Source organism: Mustela lutreola, chromosome 8 (assembly GCF_030435805.1).
Source record: "Mustela lutreola isolate mMusLut2 chromosome 8, mMusLut2.pri, whole genome shotgun sequence".
NCBI classification, from domain to species: Eukaryota; Metazoa; Chordata; class Mammalia; order Carnivora; family Mustelidae; genus Mustela; species Mustela lutreola.
Window position 1 is genome coordinate 134,277,419 of NC_081297.1, and position 22,304 is coordinate 134,299,722.

Sequence of the window (22,304 nt, forward strand, 5' to 3'; positions counted from 1 at the left end):
TGCTTATTGGATATTTGCTGGGTACATATAATGGCTGTTGGCTATTTCTAAAACCCTTGATGATATGCCCATTTTAAGACATCTTTATTGCTTGTGATACTATAATTTGTTTTATGTGTAACTTAAAAACATCGTTTGTCAGATACCTAAAATAGGCATCCAACTTTTTAAATGAGATAGAACTTCTCTGTCCTTAAAAATTTTAATCTATCTCACTACTTAAAAAAAAAATTCAGTTCTAGCCTATGCTGTTTTTGTCTTTAAGCTTGGCTAGATTTATTAAAGGGCTTGTTAACTTTCTTTTTCTTAATAAATGGACAAGGATTTCTGCTATATCATGTTCAGTGGATATATTTTAAAAATACTTTAATTTGTTTAAACTCTTGCATTACTTTCTTAATGAAATATTTCTTTCCAGGTCTTGAAAATGAAATCAGATTGGCTTAATGATAAATAACTTACGTGCAGCATTTTTGATAACAGTCACTGATTAAAAATTAATAATTTTTCAGGTATTGCTGGCGATAGGAAGAGATGCTTGCACGAGAAAAATTGGCTTAGAAACCGTGGGGGTAAAGATAAATGAAAAGTAAGAGAAAAAATTTTATTAATGTCTTATTGAATACTATCTCAGTTATTTGTAATACCGATCAATAGTGGAGTTTTAGATTTTTTTTTTTAAAGATTTTATTTATGTACTTATTTATTTGACAGAGAGAGCAAGACCACAAGAAGGTAGTGTGACAGGCATAGGGAGAGGGAGAAGCCGGCTCCCTGCTGAGCAGAAAGCCTGATGTGGGGCTCGATCCCAGGACCCTGAGATCATGACCTGAGCCAAAGGCAGAGCTGAGCCACCCAGGCGCCCCGGAGTTTTAGATTTTTAGCTTTAGTTTTTATTATAGCTGGAGAAAACTCAGTGCCAGTCACATTAATATTTCCTGTTTTGTTTTTTTTCCCTTTGCAAATCTAAATGGAAGATAGAGCAGCTTGCATTTTGTTTCTTTAATGTATAGTATCCAGAAAAGGAATCTAACCCCACAGTTAATTGCAGGTGTGTGCTTTGAGCTGCGTTAAATATGTAGATCTGAACTATGTTTAGAGCTACCAAGTTTTAGGATGATGGTCACTGTATTTCTAGTGATAGCTACAAATATTATAAAATTCTGTTTTCAGAGTTAAGCGTGAAAATCCTTTGGACTGTAGCACCGCAGGAGAGAACTGAGATGGGGGGGGTGGCTGCTTATCTGCTGCCTGGGGCTGTTTCCCAACATTTCCTTCCTTACGGCCAAGTAAAAACAAGTGATATGAATGCTGAATGTCTGGGAAAGTAAAAATACAGTTTGCTTCTCCTCTTTCAGGAATATCCTGTATTTTGGAGAAGAGACTTCCTAATCTGATCATGATGATTTTTGTTTTACTCCTTTTTTTACTAAGATGAAAAGACAGAGTTGTTGAGGAGGTCACCAGTAAGATTTAGCAGACCAAATGTTACGATGACTTAATAAACCTGCTAGCCTTGTTCCAGTGGGTCCAAAGCTTAGATTTTGTGTGACGTTAACAGCAAACACTTACTTTGTACCCATTTTCATTCAGTCCTCACAGCCCCTTAAGGTAGAAGATGATATCCTTTTTCTTCTTGGTAGTTTTTCCGTTATTGTGTCTCCCATTTATAGGTAGGAAAACGAAGCTGAGAGATATTAGATAGCCCTTCCATCACCCTATCATAGAGGTGATAAGCAACAGACCTGGTTATTACTATTTAGGAGCCACACTTTTTTTTTTTTTTTTTTAAAGATTTTATTTATTTATTTGAGAGACACAGAATGGGAGCACAAGAACCTGATGGGGAGCTTGATTCTGTGACTCTAGGATCATGACCTGATCTGAAGGCTGTTGCTTAACAAACTGAGCCACCTAGGAGCCCTCTTTTTTCTTTTTCTTTTTTTTTAAATATTTTTTAATATTTAAGTAATCTCTGTACCCAACATGGGGGTCACACAACCAACCCCAAGATCAAGAGTTGTATGTTCCTCTCCCCAGCCAGCCTGTCACCTGTAGAGTCTACATATTCTTAACCACTGTTGTAGTTTTCCTCCAGGGTTCCTTACAGTTTTCTTATTCCAGAATTGTCTCTAAGCTTTTTATGTATTTTTTAAAAATTTTATTTTATTTTATGTATGTATTTCTTTTTTTTAGAGAGGGAGAGTGTGCATATTGGGGGTGTAGTGGTGTGGTGGGGAGAGGCGGAGGAGGATCGTAAGCAGGCCCCGCGCTGAGTGTGGAGCCTGTTGCAGGGCTTGCCCGCATGCCCCTGAGACCACGACCCAGTCGAAATCAAGAGTCAGATGCTTAACGGACTAAGCCACCTATGCACCCTGTATGCATGTATTTTTAATTTTAATGCATTTGAATGTTGCCCTTAGCTAGGATCACAGTTTTGGGCTGCTTTGGGAGAAAAGAGATTTTATTCTACATAATAGTGGTAATTGATTTTAACTGAATGAATTTTCAGGACTGGAAAAATACCTGTCACAGATGAAGAGCAGACCAATGTGCCTTACATCTATGCCATTGGGGATATACTGGAGGGGAAGCTGGAGCTCACGCCGGTAGCAATCCAGGCAGGAAGATTGCTGGCTCAGAGGCTTTATGCTGGCTCCAGTGTGAAGGTGAGTTTGTGGCTGACACCTATTTATGGTATTTTTTTTGTTTTGTTTTTAAAAAATATTTATTTATTTATTTGAGAGAGAGAGAGAGAGCGTGCGTGCAACCTATGTGAGTGGGAAAGGGGCAGAGGGCGGGGGAGAATCTCAAGCGGACTCTGTATTGAGCGTGGAGCCCTGCACCGGGCTCTAACTCACCACCCATGAGATCACCACCTGAGCCAAAACCAGGAGTTGGACACTTAATCAACTGAGCGCCCAGGCTCCCCAGTATTGATACTGTTACTAATAGTACTACCAGTTCCCTAGTTAGGGGTAGCTGTGAAGTTTTCCAGGTCTTGGATAGTTTAGCTATCTTGCTGATGGCATCCTAGCTGTGCTCTATTAACTGTATTCCAACCAAGACATTGTTAAGTCTGCTGTACCTTTGTGACTTTATTATAAAAATTGTCATTCTGGGGACCACACTGGGAATAAATGACCTCGGTTAATCAAATTTCAGCACTATTGTGTTCCATATATGCGTAATGGTTGCATTTTACATTAATTTCATTATTACCAATTTAAGTATAATTTTCTAAATCCTTTTATGGCACCTATCTAGGCTTTAAAAGGATTTGGGGATCTAGGTAATAGTATCAATGTGCAAAGCTGTTAAACCAATATTTAGGCTTTATTACTCTGTCATTTTAAAAAAATATGTCTTCCGCTCTTGGAATGTTTAATGTGTTAAATTAATGTTCTAAAGTGATTTTTTTTTTTTAGGGGCACCTCTGTGGCTCAGTCATTAAGCATCTGCCTTTGGCCCAGGTCATGATCCCCGGGTCCTGGGATCAAGCCCCACATTGGGCTCCCTTCTGAGTGGGAAGCCTGCTTCTCCCTCTCCCGCTTCCCTGCTTGTCTTCCCTCTCTTGCTGTTTTGTTGTTCTGTTTTATGGTTTTTTTTCCCCTTATTTTTAGTGTAACTCTAATAATAAGACAAATGCCTTTACCGTTTAGGGAATTATATTATAAACAGGTGCTGTTCAGATCTCTGCGTTTGAAATCTCACTGGTCTGTCTGTCCTTTAGTATAGTAAATAAAATGGAAATGCCAGTAGATATCTAGGTTAAATGCCTTTGGGCAAATCACACACACATTTTTTTTTTTAAGCAACTGCATAATCTCTTTAATCTTGCCCAACCTGTGTTAAGAATTTTACCGCATACCTGAGAAGGTGAGAGAATCCATATCTGTCCTCCTCCTAAAGGAGCAGCTCTCAGAAAAGATCTCTTTTCTGTTGAAAAGTTTAGCTTACCATCAGCACCTGGCTGAGTTAAAACCATTATGGGATTTTAAGGGAGTCCAGACTGAACTGTGGGTGTTAGTGCAGTGCCTTCCTCCAAAATTGCTATCCTCTGTTAGTCAGCACTTCACAAGAGCTTTGGGAAGAAAGGGAAACAAAGTGCTACATGTGCGTGCTTGCCATGTGCTTGGCACTGAGCTCAGTGCTCTGTAAGCCTTATCTCATTCAGCCTCCGGGCCTCCCTGGAGGTTGATGACGTGTACAGGGAAATTAGGTAACTGTAGGAGGTCACAAGGCTGGGCGGCAGCCCAGGCATAAATGAAGTCCAGTTCTGACTGTAAGTATTGCTGTCTTAATCATGGTGATTTATTGCCTAACAAAGATTTGCAAAGTATAGATTATAGAAGAATAGGGGATAGGAAAGATATCTCAAGAATTAAAGAATCCACCAAATTTGCAAACATCTATGTAACACATAATTTTCCTAAATAAAATGAAGTGGAAAACACATTGGGGAAATTTAAATAAAAATTTTTAACGTTTAATAATAATTAAACTTCTGAAACTTAAAAATATTTGCCATTAAATAAAATATTTCGTTCTTTTGGAAACACAAATGAAGGGAAGAAAAGTTTTTATCATTTCAAAAACTGAAAGAAAACAAACTAAAGCTGAGTCAGCCTGTAAATGATGGACATTCCACTAAGCCCTTTGTTTAAAAAGCCACATGATAAGACACACAGACCAGTTTAAAGCACAATATGACAGAACATGTCAGCAGAATGACCAGTTGTTGTTTCTTGGATCTTTTTAGAATTGCTCTCAAATACTTGAAATACTTTGTTTTTACAAACAGTAAACGTGAGCGACTTTATTATTAAGGCAGTACTTTATTTGTTAACTCAATTTTTTAGTATATATAGAATATTTTAGGAGTGCCTGGCTGGCTCAGTCAGTAGAGCATGCAACTCTTGATCTCAAGAGTTGTGAGTTCGAGCCCTGTGTTGGGTGTGGAGCCTACTTTAAAACTAAAAATAAACAATATACATATATTTTATATATATAATATTTTATGTGAAAACCATACAGAAGCCATAGTATATGTATCTTCAACTTCAGGATAGGTTGTATTCTGAAAGTTCATTAAGTTGATTGTTGTGAAAACTGTGTAGTGTATTCTCCAAATAGAGGTGCTGGAGACAAGGATTATATTTTCCAGGCTACGCCACAACAGTCCATCCATTTAAGTCCATTGGAACCTGCAGTTTGAAACTGGGACAACTTGTCTTTTATATGGATCCAGATTTCCATTTGATACCCTGTTTTCCTGCCTGAAGAATTTCCTTTTATAGTTATTTTAGTGCATGTCTGCTCCTGGTGAATTCCTTTTCTACTTGTTGTTTCTTTGTTTTTAAGTTTATTTTGCCTCCAGTTTTTTTGGAAGATATTTCTTGTAATATAGAGTTCTAGATTTACTGTGTTTCTTTAAATAGCTAGTGATTTGTCTGTTATCTTTTGGTTGCATGGATTCTGAACACAAGTAGGCTATCATTTTTATCTTTGTTCTTTGTTCTGATTTCCTTTTATCACTGTGTTTTAGCAATTACTGCTAAATTATTGTAAGTCGTGGCATTCTTTTCCTTACAGTTACTCTGCTTAGGGCTTGTCAAGTTTCTTAGATTTATCTATTTATCCTTTTCATCAGATTAGGAAAATATTCAGCCATTCATTTGTCTTCCCTCTTCCTTTCTTCCCCTCAGCCTCCAATTAATGAATATTGGTTCACTTCTGATGTACTTTTCATGGTCCTAAGCCCATTTCTGTTCTCTATTTTTTTCAAGAACTGTCGTGATGTCTTTAAGTTTGCTGATTGTCTGCACTAAGGCTATTAATTCCATATTGTGTAGTTTGCACGTCAAATAGTTTTTTTCGATCTCTACAAGTTTTATTTATTTAAAATGTTTTCCTTTCCTCCCCTCAGCGGGTTCGTGTTTTTCTCTATTTGCTTGAATATACAGACCATATTTATAATAGCTCATTGAGTGTCCTCTGGTGATTCCATCATCTCATTTTCAGTGTCTGTTTCTATTCATTGATTTTCTTCTTGGTATTGGCTCGCTTGTTTTTGCTTCTTTGCGTGTTTTGTTATTTTGGATGGATGTGAACATTGTACATTTTACATTGTTGGGTGCTGGGTTTTATTGAATTCCTTTATACATTGTTGGATTTTGTTCTGGCAGCCCATTAAGTTACGTGGAATTAGTTTTATCCTTTTGTAAGACTTGCTTTTGTGCTTTTTTAGGGTCTGTCAATAGCCATCTTTATATCTAGGGCTGATTTAGTTCTACCACTACCCCATTCTCTTTACTTTATGAATTCTTTCTACTCTGACTTGAGGGAACAGGAGCTATTTCCAGTCCTGTAAGAGCTCTGGTCATTTGGGGGCCTCCTGCTCTCCAGTGGTTCTTCTTTTTTTAAAAAAAAAATTTTAATTTAATTTAATTTATTTATTTGACAGAGAAAGACACAACAAGAGAGGGAACTTTCCACAAGCAGGGGAGTGGGAGATGGAGAAGCAGACTTCCCACTGAGCAGAGAGCCTGATGTGGGGCTTGATTCCAGGTGTCTCCATGACTCAAGACACTTCTGGGCTCTGAGCTCCCTGCTCTTGCCCCAGTTCTTAGTGCTCTGGACAGTAAACAAGAAACCACTGGCCTCGCCTCATCTGTTTCCCTTCTGTCAGGGATCACAGTCCTGCACTGCCTGTTGTCCAGTGTCTGAAAGTGTTGCCTGCTCTTTGTCTGGTTTTCTTGTTGTTGAGAGCAGGAGGGTAATTCTGGTCCCTGATACACCATGATGGCTGTCCGTGGATGTCTGCCTGTGCTTTTGATTCAGAGTTCCAAGGGTTTATGTTCTGTTTAGAGAAAAAGGATTATATTTGTTATTTCTAGAGGGAGACAGGTTTTAAAGATTTTACCCTACCATTTTCAAGCGGAATTGAATATCTGATATTTTAAATGCAGAATGTTACTTAGGCTCCCCTCTATGTACAAATGTGATTGCAGGTTTTTACCAAATCACATTTACAAACACATTTGATATTTACATAATCTCTTCCTCACTTTGTATCAGTATACTGAAGACTGAGAAATCAATTGTAGAGAACCCGATTTATTTATTTAATCCTGCATTTCATAAACTTGTTTGACTTCAGAATCTTTGTCATTTCTACCATTAACAACGTTAAGATATGCTTTGGAAGTACTACCAGTGACTTTGTTTCTGTGGCCTTCCACTTCAGTGGCTGTAGTGTATACTGCAGAGCCACTTTCCTGTTTGCATCTAAAAGCTGCTCACGATGTTACCACTGTTGAGGAGAACTGGAGCCATGCCCCATTAAAGCATGTAGCTTTTTCCGTACAGTAAATTATAGGTTTCCAGGAGTGGGGTTCTTGGCGAAGAAGGTTTTTATGGCTCTTAACTGGTATTACCTAATTGATTTTCCAAAGAAGTCTGTCAATTCCTGTCACCAATATGAGACTATGAGCATTGCATACCCTCATCTTGTTTTTGGCTGCTTTATAAAGGGAGAAAAAGTGTGTCCTTACTGTTGACATCAGTTGGTAGATGGATGGAGAAGGCAGATGAACCTGTTCAGGACTATCTTGCCAGATTTCAAACCTCTGTTACAACTGCATGAGTTAATGGTTCTCAGTGTAGTAGGTTTATACCTGGGGTTGCGACTTCCCATACTTTCTGGTAGAAATTTATTAGTCTGCTTTCCCCCTCTTGATTTTGAAACTCTTTGATGTATACCCTTTTTTGAGTTCTAATTTCTCCTGTATTAATTCTTTTCTTCCTTCTCAAACAGTGTGACTATGAAAATGTTCCAACAACTGTGTTTACTCCATTGGAATATGGTTCCTGTGGTCTTTCTGAGGAGAAAGCTATGGAGAGATTTGGGGAAGAAAATATTGAGGTAAGTTATATTCTTTATGCCTGTGTTAAGTTACTGCTGCTTTTTGTTAAAAGTAATTTCAAGCATACAGAAAAGGTGAAAAATTGTATAAAGACCTTTCATTAACCTATAATCTAGATTCGTGTATTGTCAACATTTTGCCCATTTGTTTTATACTTTTCATATTCTGTTTTTATCTCTCTGTATGTTTTTTTTCCTTGCACCTTTTGAAAGGAAGTTAGATGCCCCTTTACTCCTTAATTCTTCAGTGTGTGTTTCCTGTGAACAGGGTATTTCTTAAGTAACCACATTATAGTTACCACTTTTAGGAAGTTTAATGTTGATAGAACACTTGGATATGATCTGCCTTCCGTTTTTGAGTCTTATCAGCTGACCCAGTAATACTTCCATTTTTTGAAACCGCTTTTACTGGTTCCTTTTATTGTTAAAACAATATTGTTGTAAATATGAAAAATAGAGGGAATTACAAAGAAGAAAACTGGAAATTAACAGCATTTCAACCATTCTATTAGTGACATTTGGGTTTTTTGGTACCATTACCCTCTTCTAACTTTCCACAGTCCAGGAACCATACGTGTGAAATACACTATTTTTGTGTACACAATGCTACCCAAAGAGACTGGTGCTTTAAATCATTCAGGAGAAAAGTTTCCATTAAAACCTTCCAGAAGACCAGATTTGTAAATCTGAGTAAATTTTGTGAAATAAAAGCCTATTTTAAATCTCTTTATCTTTTTCTTATTATATGCGTTAGCAGTAGCATGTAACATCTTGGTCTTATTAGTACAGCATGAGTAACATTTTCTGACTATAAAAATAGTATCTCCTCATTATAGGAAGTTTGGAAAATTAGGAAAATATAAAAGAAATTGTAATTCATAAAGAGATCACTGCTGTTAATATTTTGGCATATTTCCTTCTGGTCTCTTTCTGTATGTTTATATATTGTGTATATGTGTGTGTTATGTATAATTGCAGGTACATAAGTCTTGTGTGCAATTTTCTGTTCTATTTTACAGTTAATGTTAGGTCATGAGCATTTCACCCTAAAAACAGCGTTATTTAAGAATGACATAAGTATTTTAGGATGTGCTAAAATAATTTAAGCCATTGTTTATAGTATAAATAGAACAATGAACATCTTCATAATTCACTGTATTTCTCTGGTTATTTTGTGAAGATAGATTCCTACCAAAAGATTCTTTGTTTTTTTCCCTACCAAAAGATTCTTATGTTTTAAGGTTCTTTTTAAGGATTTTTTAAAAAATTTATTCATTTGACAGAAAGAGAGAGAGATCACAAGTAGGCAGAGAGAAGGCGGCGGGGGGGGGGGCGGCGCAGGCTCCCTGGTGAGCAGAGAACCCGATGTGAGGCTCGATCCCAGGACCCTGAGATCATGACCTGAGCCAAAAGCAGAGGCTTAGCCCACTGAGCCACCCGGGCACCCCTGTTTTAAGGTTCTTAATATGTATCTCATTTTTCTTGACAGGCTTTGGCTTTCATTTTATTAGAATTTGCATTTTTCATTATAAAAGTAATGCCTTTGGGGCGCCTGGGTGGCTCAGTTGGTTAAGCATCAGGCTTCAGCTCAGGCCATGATCCCATAGTCCTGGGGTTGAGCCCTGAGTTGGGCTCCCTGCTCCCTGGGGAGCCTGCTTCTCCCTCTCCTCCTTGCTCTGCTCACTCTGCATCTCTGACTCTCTCAAATAAAGAAACAACATCTTTAAGATAAATAAATAAAAGTAATGTATTTGAGTTGAAATTTTGAAAATGGAAATAGGAAACAGTTATCCATACATCTGTGTTGGTAACACAGCAGTTGTTAGCAATTTGGGGTAATTTCTTTAACCATCTTTTCCCTGTGTAATTATTGTGATACTATGATGCTATGTATTCAGTTTTGTAACCCACATTTTTTTTTTTAAAGTTCACATTGTATTATAACATCAAAGAACACTTATTGTAATGGCTACATAATCGGTATGTTAAAAAAAAATTTTTTTTAAAGATTTTATTTATTTATTTGACCATCAGAAATCACAAGTAGGCAGAGAGGCAGGCAGAGAGAGAGGGGGAAGCAGGTTCCCCGCCGAGCAGGGAGCCTGATGTGGGGTTCGATCCTAGGGTCATGGGATCGAGCCCCACATCAGGCTCTCTGCTCGGCGGGAAGCCTGCTTCCCCCCCCCCCACACACACACCCCCGCCTGCTTCTCTACCTACTTGTGATCTCTGTCAAATAAATAAACAAAATCTTTTTTAAAAAGTGGGCGGGGGGGTAGCCAACCATAAATGTTTTGAATTAAGACTGGCAGCTGAAGGTGGAAAAAAAAAAAAATCTCTGTAGTCAACCAGATTTAAGTTCATGAAGCATCAGTCAAGATACCTGCACTCTTCCGCCTCTCATCTTCCTGGCCTCCCTCCTTGTTGTCTTCATTGCTTTCGGTGAATTAAGGTTTACTTTTCTGAGACTGAGATATAATTAAGGGATGAGCCTTTAGCAGAGGGGCCTGACAACAAGTTTAAGGTCATTTACTATCTGACCAAATTCCTATTTATTGCATGGATCTTATTATTTAATGAAAGTCTGAGTATCAAGAGCCTCCAGTATTTTTAATCCACAGCTGGTGTTTGACAAACATACTTCTTAAGATAATGGGTCTGAAATTGTTTGTTTATCTTCTCAGGTTTACCATAGTTACTTCTGGCCGTTGGAGTGGACAATTCCATCAAGAGATAACAACAAATGTTATGCAAAAGTAATCTGTAATATCAAAGACAATGTAAGTGAAATGCTCATTGAATCCTTTTTTTCAGTAACTTCATTTTGTTTTTAATACGTAATTCTATTTTAATCACATCATGGGCATGCATTCCTGTAGTATTTTACTTGTTGGTCTTCCCAGCCGTGTAGACACTGAGGGCAAGGGCCACAGTGACGCCACTTGGTCTGCTCTCAGCGTCCTCAGCTCGGGTCCCTGCACAGGGTCAAGAGGCCCCCCAACCTTGTGAGCACAGACCACAGAAACGACTTAGAACTGTGTGTGTTCATAAAAAGCCATGAAGTCAGTGACCTATAGGAATAATGAGAAAATGAAAAAGAACAGGAGTAATACATGTTTATATCCTAAGCAGCTGGCCCTAATGAGAAAGTGCAGCAGGAAGAGCTCTTTTTTTTTTTTTTAAAGATATTTTTTATTTATTTGACACAGAGAGAGAGGTTACAGGTGGGCAGAGAGGCAGGCAGAGAGAGAGGGGGAAGCAGGCTTGATCCCAGAACCCTGGGATCATGACCTGAGTCGAAGGCAGAGGCTTTAACTCACTGAGCCACCCAGGTGCCCCTAGGAAGAGCTCTTAATTGGGTTCTGATTTAAGATTTCATTGGTGAGTGCTGAATGTAACAACCGGTAACGAAAAGCCTGTGGGCAAACTCCTTGACCTCACAGGACTTACTTCCATGCCTATAAAGTGATTGAAGACATGCTTGGATTTTCTGTCTTTTTTGGCTGCCGTTCCCATACTCAGAACACATGCATGTACACACACATACTTGTGGATTGTATCTGAAGAGAACTGGTATTTTTAACTTAGCTGGGATCTTACCTTTAAAAAGAAAAAAGCGTGAGTAAAAATGTAAATCATGCTAAAGAATCCATAGTTAAAAGCCAAATAAATGGACTTTTCTTATTTGGGGATTTGAATAATTTGAATATAATTTGAACATATACCCTGTTGAGAAACTACTGCCTCAGAGAGCAGTATAGGAAAATCTGGTTCTCCCATGAAAAGGATCATTCTAGATGCATTTAGTAAATGAAGGCACTAGGATGCTGTTGACATAAAGAACAATTTTATGCACTTATTTCCTTTGCACACATAGCTTTTATCATTTAAAGTGTTTTGAGTATACATTAACTATCAATCCTGCTTTAGACGAAAAGGGAAGGTGTGCAATGTTCTCTCCAGCTGTCTGGGGTCTCCCTCAAGCAGGAGATCGTTCACTTGCTTGTTGCTTGGAGCAGTCAATGAAGCCGCCACATTTTCCTTCAGACCAAGCAAATCTGTTTTCCCTGTATGTGGTCTGTTGTCTTTTTTTCACTGTTGTGTCATTTGTTCAAGTAACACTTTATTAAGATTTTATTTATTTGGGAGAGCATGTGAGAGAGAGTGCTAGCAGAGGAGTAACAGCAGCCTCGGGGCTCTATTTCTGGACCCTGGGGTCGTGACCTGAGCTGAAGGCAGATGCTCAACTGACTGATCCACCCAGGCACCCCTCAAATGACACTTTTTAAATATAATATGAAAAATAGTTTTCACTGCTAATGAGCCCATCTTAATTAAAATGGTTGAGGCGATAAGGAGGTTGATACTCTTTTCAGTTATTTTCAGACACAAAAATAGTATTAGAAAAGGTGAATACTTGTCATTCATCTGTAATAAGCAGTTTTATACAAAAGCATGCTTCTAGAACTTGACCATCCTTGAGGCATATGCTTTATTCATTTTGAGTCAATCACTTCATAGTGTCTACCTGTGCTTGGTTTTTCCAGTGTTTATTTGCCAGGCTTTTATTCTTTTCTTACATGAAATACTAACATTTACAGGAAGATGGGGAAAGTACTGACCATTCAGATTCAAAGAATGGTCACACTCTGGTGTGTTTGCTTTAGAGCCTTTCTCTTATAAGAGAGAAACCTTCACAGAAGAAATTTGTAACAATTGATGTTACAGAGTACTTACTCTGTACCATGTACTACTTGGAGGTCCACGTGTATTAACTTCGTTCTTATGTAGTCCTGTGAGGCGTGTACTCTTGTTCCACCCTTTCTGTTCATGAGGAAGCCGAAGCACCAGGAGGTTAAGTGACTGTGCTCAGCTCACTTACCTCCTTCATAGCAGAGTTGGAACTAATCCCAGGCAGTGTAGATCCCATGCTCTTAAGCATTACCCTATGCCTGTGTAGTCTTTGGTATTCCTTCTCGATCCTGTACTCATCCCCAGCCCCGAAGCAACACTGTTTTGATGTGAGTGCCTCACCTGTTCCTGTTTTTACGTTTGCTGCCTGTTATGGTTTAAGAGTGGTCCCCTCAGAAGCCTGCAACATTTTAAAAAAATCTCTTTCTTTGAGGGACGCCTGGGTGGCTCAGTTGGTTGGACGACTGCCTTCGGCTCAGGTCATGATCCTGGAGTCCCGGGATCGAGTCCCGCATCGGGCTCCCAGCTCCATGGGGAGTCTGCTTCTCTCTCTGACCTTCTCCTCGTTAATGCTCTCTCTCACTGTCTCTCTCTCAAGTAAATAAATAAAATCTTTAAAAAAAAAAAAAAATCTCTTTCTTTGAGATCTATCCATATTATTAAGCATAAATCTAGTATATTTTAAGTGCAGTGTGTTTAGTGCTTTATCCATATACTAAACCCACAATGGGCAGAATAAATAATGCAAGATTTCAAGGAGGAATATTATTACAGTACTTTGGCAACAGGACAACCTTCCTGATTGTTTTCCAGGCCATGATTGAACCTTAGGTAAGGCTGTGAACCCAGCAGCCTGAGGTGCCTTATCCGTGGTGAGGTGGTGGAATCGCTCAGTCAGGAAGTCTGAACATTAGAATGCACCAGATTTCTCAGCCCTTTGGCAGAGGTATCTGGAGTTTGGGATTTAGAATTTATTCAGAGTTGCCAACATTGTTCTCTGTTTGTTTCAGAAATGGTTTCAGATTGGAAGAGTTTTAAGTCTAACTATTCTTTCTACCTCCAAAGCCTTAGTTAAGATGATTTTTTAATTTAAACAACTGCTTTTACTTATTTTTTCCCAATTTTTAAAAAAAGACTTTATTTTAGAGAGCAAAAGAGTGGGTGGGAGGTGAATAAGGGGAGGGCGAGAGAGAGACCTAAGCAGAGTCCATGCTGAGCATGGAGTTTAATGTGGGGCTTGACCTCAAAACCCTGAGATCATGACCTAAGCCAAAACTGAGAGTCAGGTGCCTTAACTGATTGTACCACCCAGGCCCCCGTAGATTTTTACTTTTTATAAAGTCATTTCTACATCTAGCATGGGGCTCAAACTCACGACCCCAAGATAAGAGTGGCATACTCTACCGACTGAGCCAGCCAGGCATCCGGAAATGACTGCTTTTAAATGTTAACAGCTATCCCACGTAGTTTATCTGGAGCTTTGAGGCAGCCAGATAGAGGAGATGAGGACAGAACTGCCCTTTGAAAACATTTTCCAGAACATTTTGTTGCTTATGGAGTTGTAGATATGTTTGCTTTTAATGATTTCCTTCCTCATTGCTCAAGGCTGACTCTTTTTTCTCCCTTCTTGTTTGCTTATAACTACCACACTCTACTGGTCCCCTGTTGGAGTATCTCCAGCCTAAGTCACTTTTAGCAAGTATTAATACAAGTTTTTAATCATTTCTGATCAGGGTTTTTAGAATAGACCAGGTCCACATTCTAGGTTGTTAAGAGGGAAAGAATCAATGTAACTGTATTCCTTTATTTTACATCTTAGGAACGTGTTGTGGGCTTCCACATACTGGGTCCGAATGCTGGAGAAGTGACACAAGGCTTTGCAGCTGCCCTGAAGTGTGGGCTGACGAAAAAGCAGCTGGACAGTACCATCGGCATCCATCCCGTGTGCGCAGAGGTGGGTCTCCTGCACTTTGACAGCTCTGTTCAGAATGCACAGTGGCACCTGGCTTGCAAGGGGCAAGTCCAGGACTCTGAAGTTAGTGTCTTTCTGCAGTAGTTGAGCTACTGTTGTACCTCCTTTCAGTTTCATTCATAATGGAATACCTCAAAAGGAGCCCTGTCTCTAGAAAGGATTTTTCCTTTTTCAGATACTTTCGTTTCTTGTGTGAGCTGGATAGTAGTTTCATGCTAATGGTAAAAATGATGGCAGTGATTTATTTATAGAGATATGCCTTAAATTTTATCATGTCTCCTAAATTATTTTCATGGCATTCGAAAGTAGTGACATTCATACCCAGAAAGAGCTTCAATCCTGTTACCCCAGAGCCACCTCAAGGCTAGATGATGTTTTCTGCCTCTTTAGTTTTGGTATCAAAGGATGAGACTTGAAATGGATGCTTTTTTAAAAGATGGCAAATGACACGAGAAATGGAACTTGACCGCTCTGGGCCTCTGACTCTCAGTGTATCTTATGCTTGTCTGGGATCATACAAGAGTTGAATGTTGTCCTGCTTACTGCGAAGCCATCCTTGTAAACCAAAAGTGTGTCTACTTTGGAGGCCACGGCGGAGGCTGAGAGGAGGTGGCTTGTATTAGACCACCTCAGCTGTGGAGCTGAAAATCGTAGCTGTTAACTGGCCGCGGAGTCCACGGTTTCCGGGGTGGACGTGTGCTTTCACACTCGTGTGCTCACTCGTGCCTGGTTTTGTTTTACAGCCTGTTACCTGGTTGATCTCTGCTCTTTTTGCCCTCCCACAACTGAGCTCTTTGCTGAGTGTGTGAAAGGCCAACTTTAAGACCTGGAAAAATGTTTTTGTTTCTTTCTGCTTTGCCTTTTCTATGATTAGGGATAGGATCCTCCTCTGTATTAATAGATGTATAAAATATTAGTGCGTGTAGTGACCAGGGCATTATTCATAGAAAACTTCTGTTTGGGGGAAATAGAACTGATCTTTTAAAAATATGACCCCCAGATTGAAAGAGAGTCCAGATTGAAGTTCCTAAAGATTGTACAATGTATCTTTTTTGTTCGGTGAAATGACTGTCTGCCTCAGGAAGGAACCAACTAAGTTCATTTTTTTTCAAAAAACGTGTTCTATGAGATAAATATTAGTATATAATATGATGCTTTAAAAAGACTTGTGGTAACCAAGTACCACACACTGGGTGGCCTAACACAACAGAAATTTATTCTTGCATAGTTCTGGAGGCAGGAAGTCTGAAATCAAGGTGTTAACAGGCCCATGCTCCCTCGTGGGGCTCTTGAGAAGGGTCTTGCCTGGCCTCTTCCAAACTTTTGGTGGTTGCTGGCGTCCTTGGCTGTCCTTGGCTCAGTCCTTGGCTCAGTCCTGCATCGTTGCAGTCTCCACTTCCGTCTTCATGTGCACGGCCTTGCCTCCTGTGTGTCTGTGTCTGGATACCCCTTACTAGGACGTTGGTCATTGGAGTAGCCGCTCAAGTCCAGCTGGTATTACCCAAATAAGGCCATGTTGACAGGGGTCAGAGGTTACGACTTGAGGATATCTTTCTGGGAGATTTAACCCACAACAGTAACCCACAACAGTGAGTGCTAAAAAACCAGTCCGAGATACTAAAAAATGACAGCAGTTATCTCTGACATGGATGAAAAGATGACTTCTCAGCTTGCTTATGTGAGTGTCGAACTTTGTAAATCTGAGTTTAGCTCTCGCTGGGCTGATGAGAAGACCAATTCCCCTGTCTGTGTGGTGGCCCAGCAGCGGTGATTGCGGGGGCATCTGGCAGGAGGACTGCGGGCTGGGCAGAGAGGTGTGCCAAAGAGGTAGGGTGTCTTTCTGAGGCCCCTGCCTGCAGGCAGGTCAGCCAAAGGCCTCTTCTCCCTGGTGGACCTGGCACATCTGGGGACCTCTGTAAGCATTTGGTGCTGTACATCTCCATCTGTTGGTTCTCCTGTGACTTTGAAGCTTGGAGGTTGCATTGATTTGATAGGGCTTAAAAAATGTTGATTAATGAGAGAAAAATTGGGTGGTCTGTCTGTGAACATACTTCATGTGCAGTTATGTGTGTGGTACCATACTGGGTGCTTGTGAGGCTAGAGCAGGGGTTTTAGATGAGATTAAGACAGAGCAGGAGGCAGCTGGGTAAGGGACTGGTTGCAGTTCAGGGGGTCGAGCCCCCAGATCAGGATCAGTCCAGAGTGGTGTCTGGGGTAGGGACGCGGGGGGCAGGACGGTTGATTTAGTTCTTGTCTACCACGAGTGGGATGTGTTGTAGTTAGCTAGTCAGAGGGAGCACCAAAGACAAGGCTCTGTGAGAGAGGTCCTGTTCCTTCATGGAACTGGAAAGCTCTTAGTACTGCTGTAGTTTGCAGAGTCCAGAGAGAGGGGGAAATAATTATGCTAGGTCATAGCCTTGTAAACCAAGGTAGGGTGTTTTGGGGCTCTATACTTGGGGCATTGGGGTTCGGCCGAGAGAAGGTTAGCTCGGGGGGTAATGTGATCATTTGCATTGTGGAAAGAAATCAGTCCCTGGCTACGTTGGGGTCTTGGACCTACTGGACCAGAGCAGCACATTGGGAAGTAAGGGAGCAGGAGGGGCTGGGCAGCGGGAGACCTTGATACGTTTGGGAAAGAAATAGGAAGTGGGCTTCGTGGTTCTTGCCAACTGATGGCAAGTGGGACAGGGAAGAGGTGGGAGTGATGGGCAGCTGTGGCTTAAAGCAGGTTCCGGCGAGTGATGCCGAACCTAGCGGCGGTGTTCGTCAGGCCTTCCTCTGTGTGTCAGGCAGTCTGCTCTCTGCGGGGTCCGTATAAGAATTCCCTGGGTGGGGGGCAGTCGTTGCTCCATTTGACAGATGGGGAATGGAGGACAGGGAGGTTGAATAACTTGTCCCTGGTTCTCCAGCTCGGAACTGGGAGAACCCGGATTCACACCCAACCAGTCTGGCTTCAGAGACTGTGCAGATGGCACTCCACTTCCTCATCCCTTCCACAGTGTTGGACATGGAATTCAAGAAATGGACATGATTTTCCTGGTGGCAACATGACTGTGTGGGAGACAGGCCTGGCCACAGCACCGAGCTTTTCAGCCACCTTAGTTTCCACAGTAGCTAAAACAGAGGTGGTGCTGCAGTCATAGGGTTGGTGAGCCGCGCTGTGCAGTTTGTCTAGGCTGGGTTCTCCCCGGCATTGCGTTATCAGAAGATGTGGCTTCGGGGCGCCTGGGTGGCTCAGTGGGTTAAGCCTCTGCCTTTGGCTCGGGTCATGATCTCAGGGTCCTGGGATCAAGCCCCGCATCAGGCTCTCTGCTCGGCAGGGAGCCTGCTTTCCCCTCTCTCTCTCTGCGTGCCTCTCTGCCTACTTAGGATCTCTGTCTGTCAAATAAATAAATCTTAAAAAAAAAAAAAAAGAAGAAGAAGAAGATGTGGCTTCACTCAAGGTCATCCTTACAGCATTTCCTGAGGGGGCTGGGGGTGGGGTGGGGAGAGGTGCATACTGGGAAAAAGCTTCTCTCCTGGGGCCCGGCTGCTCAGCAGAAGAGCATGTGACTCTTGATCTCAGGGTCATGAGTTGAAGCCACATGTTGGGTATAGAGGTTACTTAAAAATAAAATCATAAAAAAACCTTTATTTAAAAACAGAAACAAGAAGAAAAGAAAATAGTTCATCCCCATTTTTCCTGCTTACCACCCCTGCCTCTTGCAACCACCAGTCTGTTTTCTTTGAGTTTTTATTGTTGTTGCTGTTGTTGTTTGTAAGATTTTATCTATTTATTTGAGGGAGAGAGTAAGTGAGAGAGAGAGCATAAGTGACGGTGGGGGGTTGTGGGCAGAGGGAGAAGCAGACTCCCCCCCACTGAGCGAAGAGCCTGATGCAGGACTCAATCCCAGGACCCTGGGATCATAACCTGAGCTGAAGGCAGTTGCTTAACTGACTGAGCCACCCAGGTGCCCTGGTGCAGATACCTTTTCAAATTGGTCTTTTTTGTTTTGGGGGGGTACATACCTAATATTGGACTTCCTGGATCATATAGATCTCTTTTTAAGGAACCTCCGTATTGTTTTCCATAGTGGTTGCAACAACTTGTATTTCCCCCAGCAGTGCACAAGGTTCCCTTTTCTCCACATGCTCGCCAACACTTAATTCTTTCCTTTTTGTTAATATCCATACTAATAGGTGTGAGCTGGTGTCTCATTTTAGTTTTGATTTGCATTTCCCTGATGATTAATAATGTGGAACATTTTTTCATATACTTGTTGACCATTCGGATGTCTTTGGAAAAATGTCTGTGCAGACCTGCTTGTTTCTTAATTGTATTTGATTTTTTGCTATTGAATTGTATGAATTCTCTGTATATTTTAGATACAAACTTCTTATTAGATATATGATTTACAGTTATTTTCTTCCATTCAGGCAAGAGGGGAGGTTTTTTTTTTTTTTTTTTCCTCCCTCAGTAAGTACTACTTGCTTGCAAATCAGATTTTGAGAAACCAAAGTCTTCTATTCTCCCAACCATGGAAGTATTTTTTTACAGCATCTTGAACAAGGGAAAGTGAAATCTGATTTGTAGGGAGCTTTAAGGGATTACTTTTTCTGTGTTAGATGGTAGGTCTGACTTGGACAATCATTCAGTTAGCTACCAGATCCAGTACTTTTCCGTGTCTGGCTTTATGCTGTTGAGATGTGCCGCCCACAGTGTTACCCGTCCACGTGAGATCCGGGCAGAAGGGAACAAGGGTGGGATAGGAACTTGACAAGCTCTCTGACCATATCGGAGCTTGGCGTTTAATTTTACATGCCTTTTAAAATTTTATTTTCTGATACATTTTTATTGGATTTCACCAATGCCAGTCCATGGGTTGAATTAGAGGTAATAATAAGTTAAAAACTGGTCCCGAGCACTGTTTTAAAGTGTTGAGAACGAGCCACAGCTCTGGGCCAGCGGTGGGTGGTTTGCCGAGTGAGTCACTGAGTGCTCTTCATGGCGTTCTGATAACAGAACAGAACCCCCGCAGTTGAGCAACCAGCTTTTGGTTCTGAAGTGTCATTAGTGAGAAGAGTTGGCAGATTCCTCAGTTGAGGAACTGCTCTAGAAGGAGGGAGTACTGTTGTTTTGACTGAGATCTCTTTGGTGTCAGTGTGGGTAGTGGGGAGGGAATCTTAACGCCTGGAGCATTGTCTGTGTGTTAGCGTTATTCAGTGTGAAGATAGCGAGGTGCTGATTTATTCGGGATTTCTGAGCAGCAGTAATTGAGTGGGAAGATGACTGCACATCATTTAGAGTAGTAATTTCAACTAACCAAGTTTATTTGTAGGGGAAAAATAATAGGCCATGAGGAGAGAGCATTAGGAAAGACCCCAGTGAAATGTTTTTAAGTCATTCTTTGTGCTGAACATCAAAAATTTTAGTTTTCAACATGATCGCAGCCTGGAGTAGGGGGGCTTGTGAGATGGGGCGGCAGTGGCGGATCTGAAGGTGAGGGGCGTGCCTAACAGCAGCACTTGACCTTTGTACGTGTCCTTTGTGCTGGCACAGAGAAGCATGCAGGGGTGGCCTCTGTGTTCATTTTAAAAAGATGTGTTTTTATGAAAATTCTAAAGAGGCTACATGCACACAAAAATCTTGTAAAAATAAGGGTGTCCGGGTGGCTCAGTTGGTTGAGCAACTGCCTTCAGCTCAGGTCATGATAAGTCCCACATCGGGCTCTCGGCTCAGCTGGAAGCCGGCTCCCTCTTCCTCCAGCTTGTACGTGTGCCTGCGCGCTCGCTCTCTCCCACTCTCTGTTTCTCAAATAAATAAATAATCCTTAAAAAAATTTTTTTAAATCTTGCAAAAATTCACCTTATCTTTTTTTTTTTTTTTTTTTTTTTTTTTCTCATTTAGACTGATCAGCAGTGTGGCACTTTGGCTTTTCCACATCTTTACCATGACCATGTTGTCAATACAAGACAAATAGATAAGCGCTTTTTAAAAATTCTTTAAAAAACATTCTGTATTTTTGATGGGTTTTTTCTTTTCTTTTCTTTTTTTTTTTTTTTTTTTAAGATTTTAAAATTTATTTCTTTGACAGACAGAGATCACAAGCAGGCAGAGAGGCAGGCAGAGAGAGAGGAAGGGAAGCAGACTCCCTGCTGAACAGGGAGCCCATGTGGGGCTCGATTCCAGGACCCTGGGATCATGACCTGAGCCGAAGGCAGAGGCTTTAATCAACTGAGCCACCCAGGCACCCCTTGATGGGTTTTCTTTTCTTTTCTTTGTCTTTTTTTATTCTTTTTAAGAGAGAGCAAGTTTGTGCGAGCTGGGTAGGGTAAGGGAGAGAGAATTTTAAGCAGTCTCTGCACTGGCGTGGAGTCTGACCTGGGGCTCCGGCTCACCACCCTGAGATCATGACCTGAGCTGAAATCTGAGTCAGCCACTTAAAACTGACTGAGCCACCCAGGCGCCCTGAGTTTCCTTTTCTATCCAGATCTCCTTCCAGTTCTGTTTCTAAATTAATTTCTGAGAAATAAAACTCAAGCTTATAAATTCAGAAGCCTGAAATTTGCTGTAATATATTAGCTGGCTTTTATCCTTCTTCCTTTATAATAGTTGAAGCCAGCATGTTTGATGGTATTTTAAATTGCCCATGATATCATCCTAACACCTCTGTTTTCATTATCATATATTGTCTTTCTGTCCTTGTCCACAGTTGCATATTTATTTTAAACAAAGGTATTTTATTGCTTTTCAAAAGAGTTGCCATAGCTTTTACAGTGTTACCAGCATGAATTTAGTAGGAGTGCTAATAAAACTGTTGCAAAATTCAGTGTAATTTTTTTTTCCTGTGTTAGTAAAAAAGGACTAACTGTAAAGAATTTTTACATATCTTTGCCACCGTATTTTTTAATGAGGTGAATTGTTTGTATTTTCTTCTGGCTTCATTTTTTTTTTTTAAGGTTTTATTTATTGATTTGACAGAGATCGCAAGTAGGCAGAGAAGCAGGCAGAGAGGAGGAAGCAGGCTCCCTGCTGAACAGAGAGCCCAATGCAGGGCTCTATCCCGGGACCCTGAGATCATGACCTGAGCCGAAGGCAGAGGCTTTAACCCAACTGAGCCACCCAGACCCCCCCGGCTTCATATTTTTAATGTTTTAAAATACTGTCTATTACTACTTGGGTTTGAATTTTTTAAGATGCTTATAATATTGGTATATATATATACCATGTATATACATACACCATATATATGGTACATATTGTACATAACAATATGTACCATATATTGGTATAGAAGAGGTTAAAAAGGCTTTTGTCACTACTTTTCTCAGTAATGTTCTGTTTTGTTTTGTTTGTTTGTTTGTTTGTTTTTGTTTGTTTTTTGGTTTGTTCCTCTTTTACACAAAAGTTTTTCTCCTTTTATTCAAAAGTAGTTTGGGTGCTGATTCCTATTGCTTTGACCTGCATATGTCAAAGTGGCCTTGATTTCTTTGCTCTTTTGTCTTTATATTAAAAGCTGGGAAACCAGTTACTTCTCAGGAATCAAGGGGGTAGCTGACCAGAACGTTTGCCCAGGTGTGTCCAGGTGCGCCAGCACAGACGTGGGTACTCGATGAGTACAATTTCCTCACGGGACTCTCTCAAACAAGCCCTGGCCTCCCATCTCAGGAAGACTTCGTGGCTGGCGAGGGTCAGCCTAGGTGTAGGGGAAGCCAGTTGCACTCCACAGAAAC

General features: G+C 40.7%; 1 protein-coding gene across 1 annotated transcript in view; it reads left to right on the forward strand.

Moving 5' to 3' along the window:
- Positions 1-22,304, forward strand: part of TXNRD1 (thioredoxin reductase 1) — a 65,261-nt gene that overhangs the window by 37,384 nt on the left and 5,573 nt on the right. The window contains exons 10-14 of the mRNA XM_059186704.1: positions 513-589; positions 2,513-2,669; positions 7,820-7,927; positions 10,612-10,707; positions 14,439-14,573. Of these exons, the coding sequence (XP_059042687.1) occupies positions 513-589; positions 2,513-2,669; positions 7,820-7,927; positions 10,612-10,707; positions 14,439-14,573 (573 nt within the window). The remainder of the gene's footprint in view (positions 1-512; positions 590-2,512; positions 2,670-7,819; positions 7,928-10,611; positions 10,708-14,438; positions 14,574-22,304) is intronic.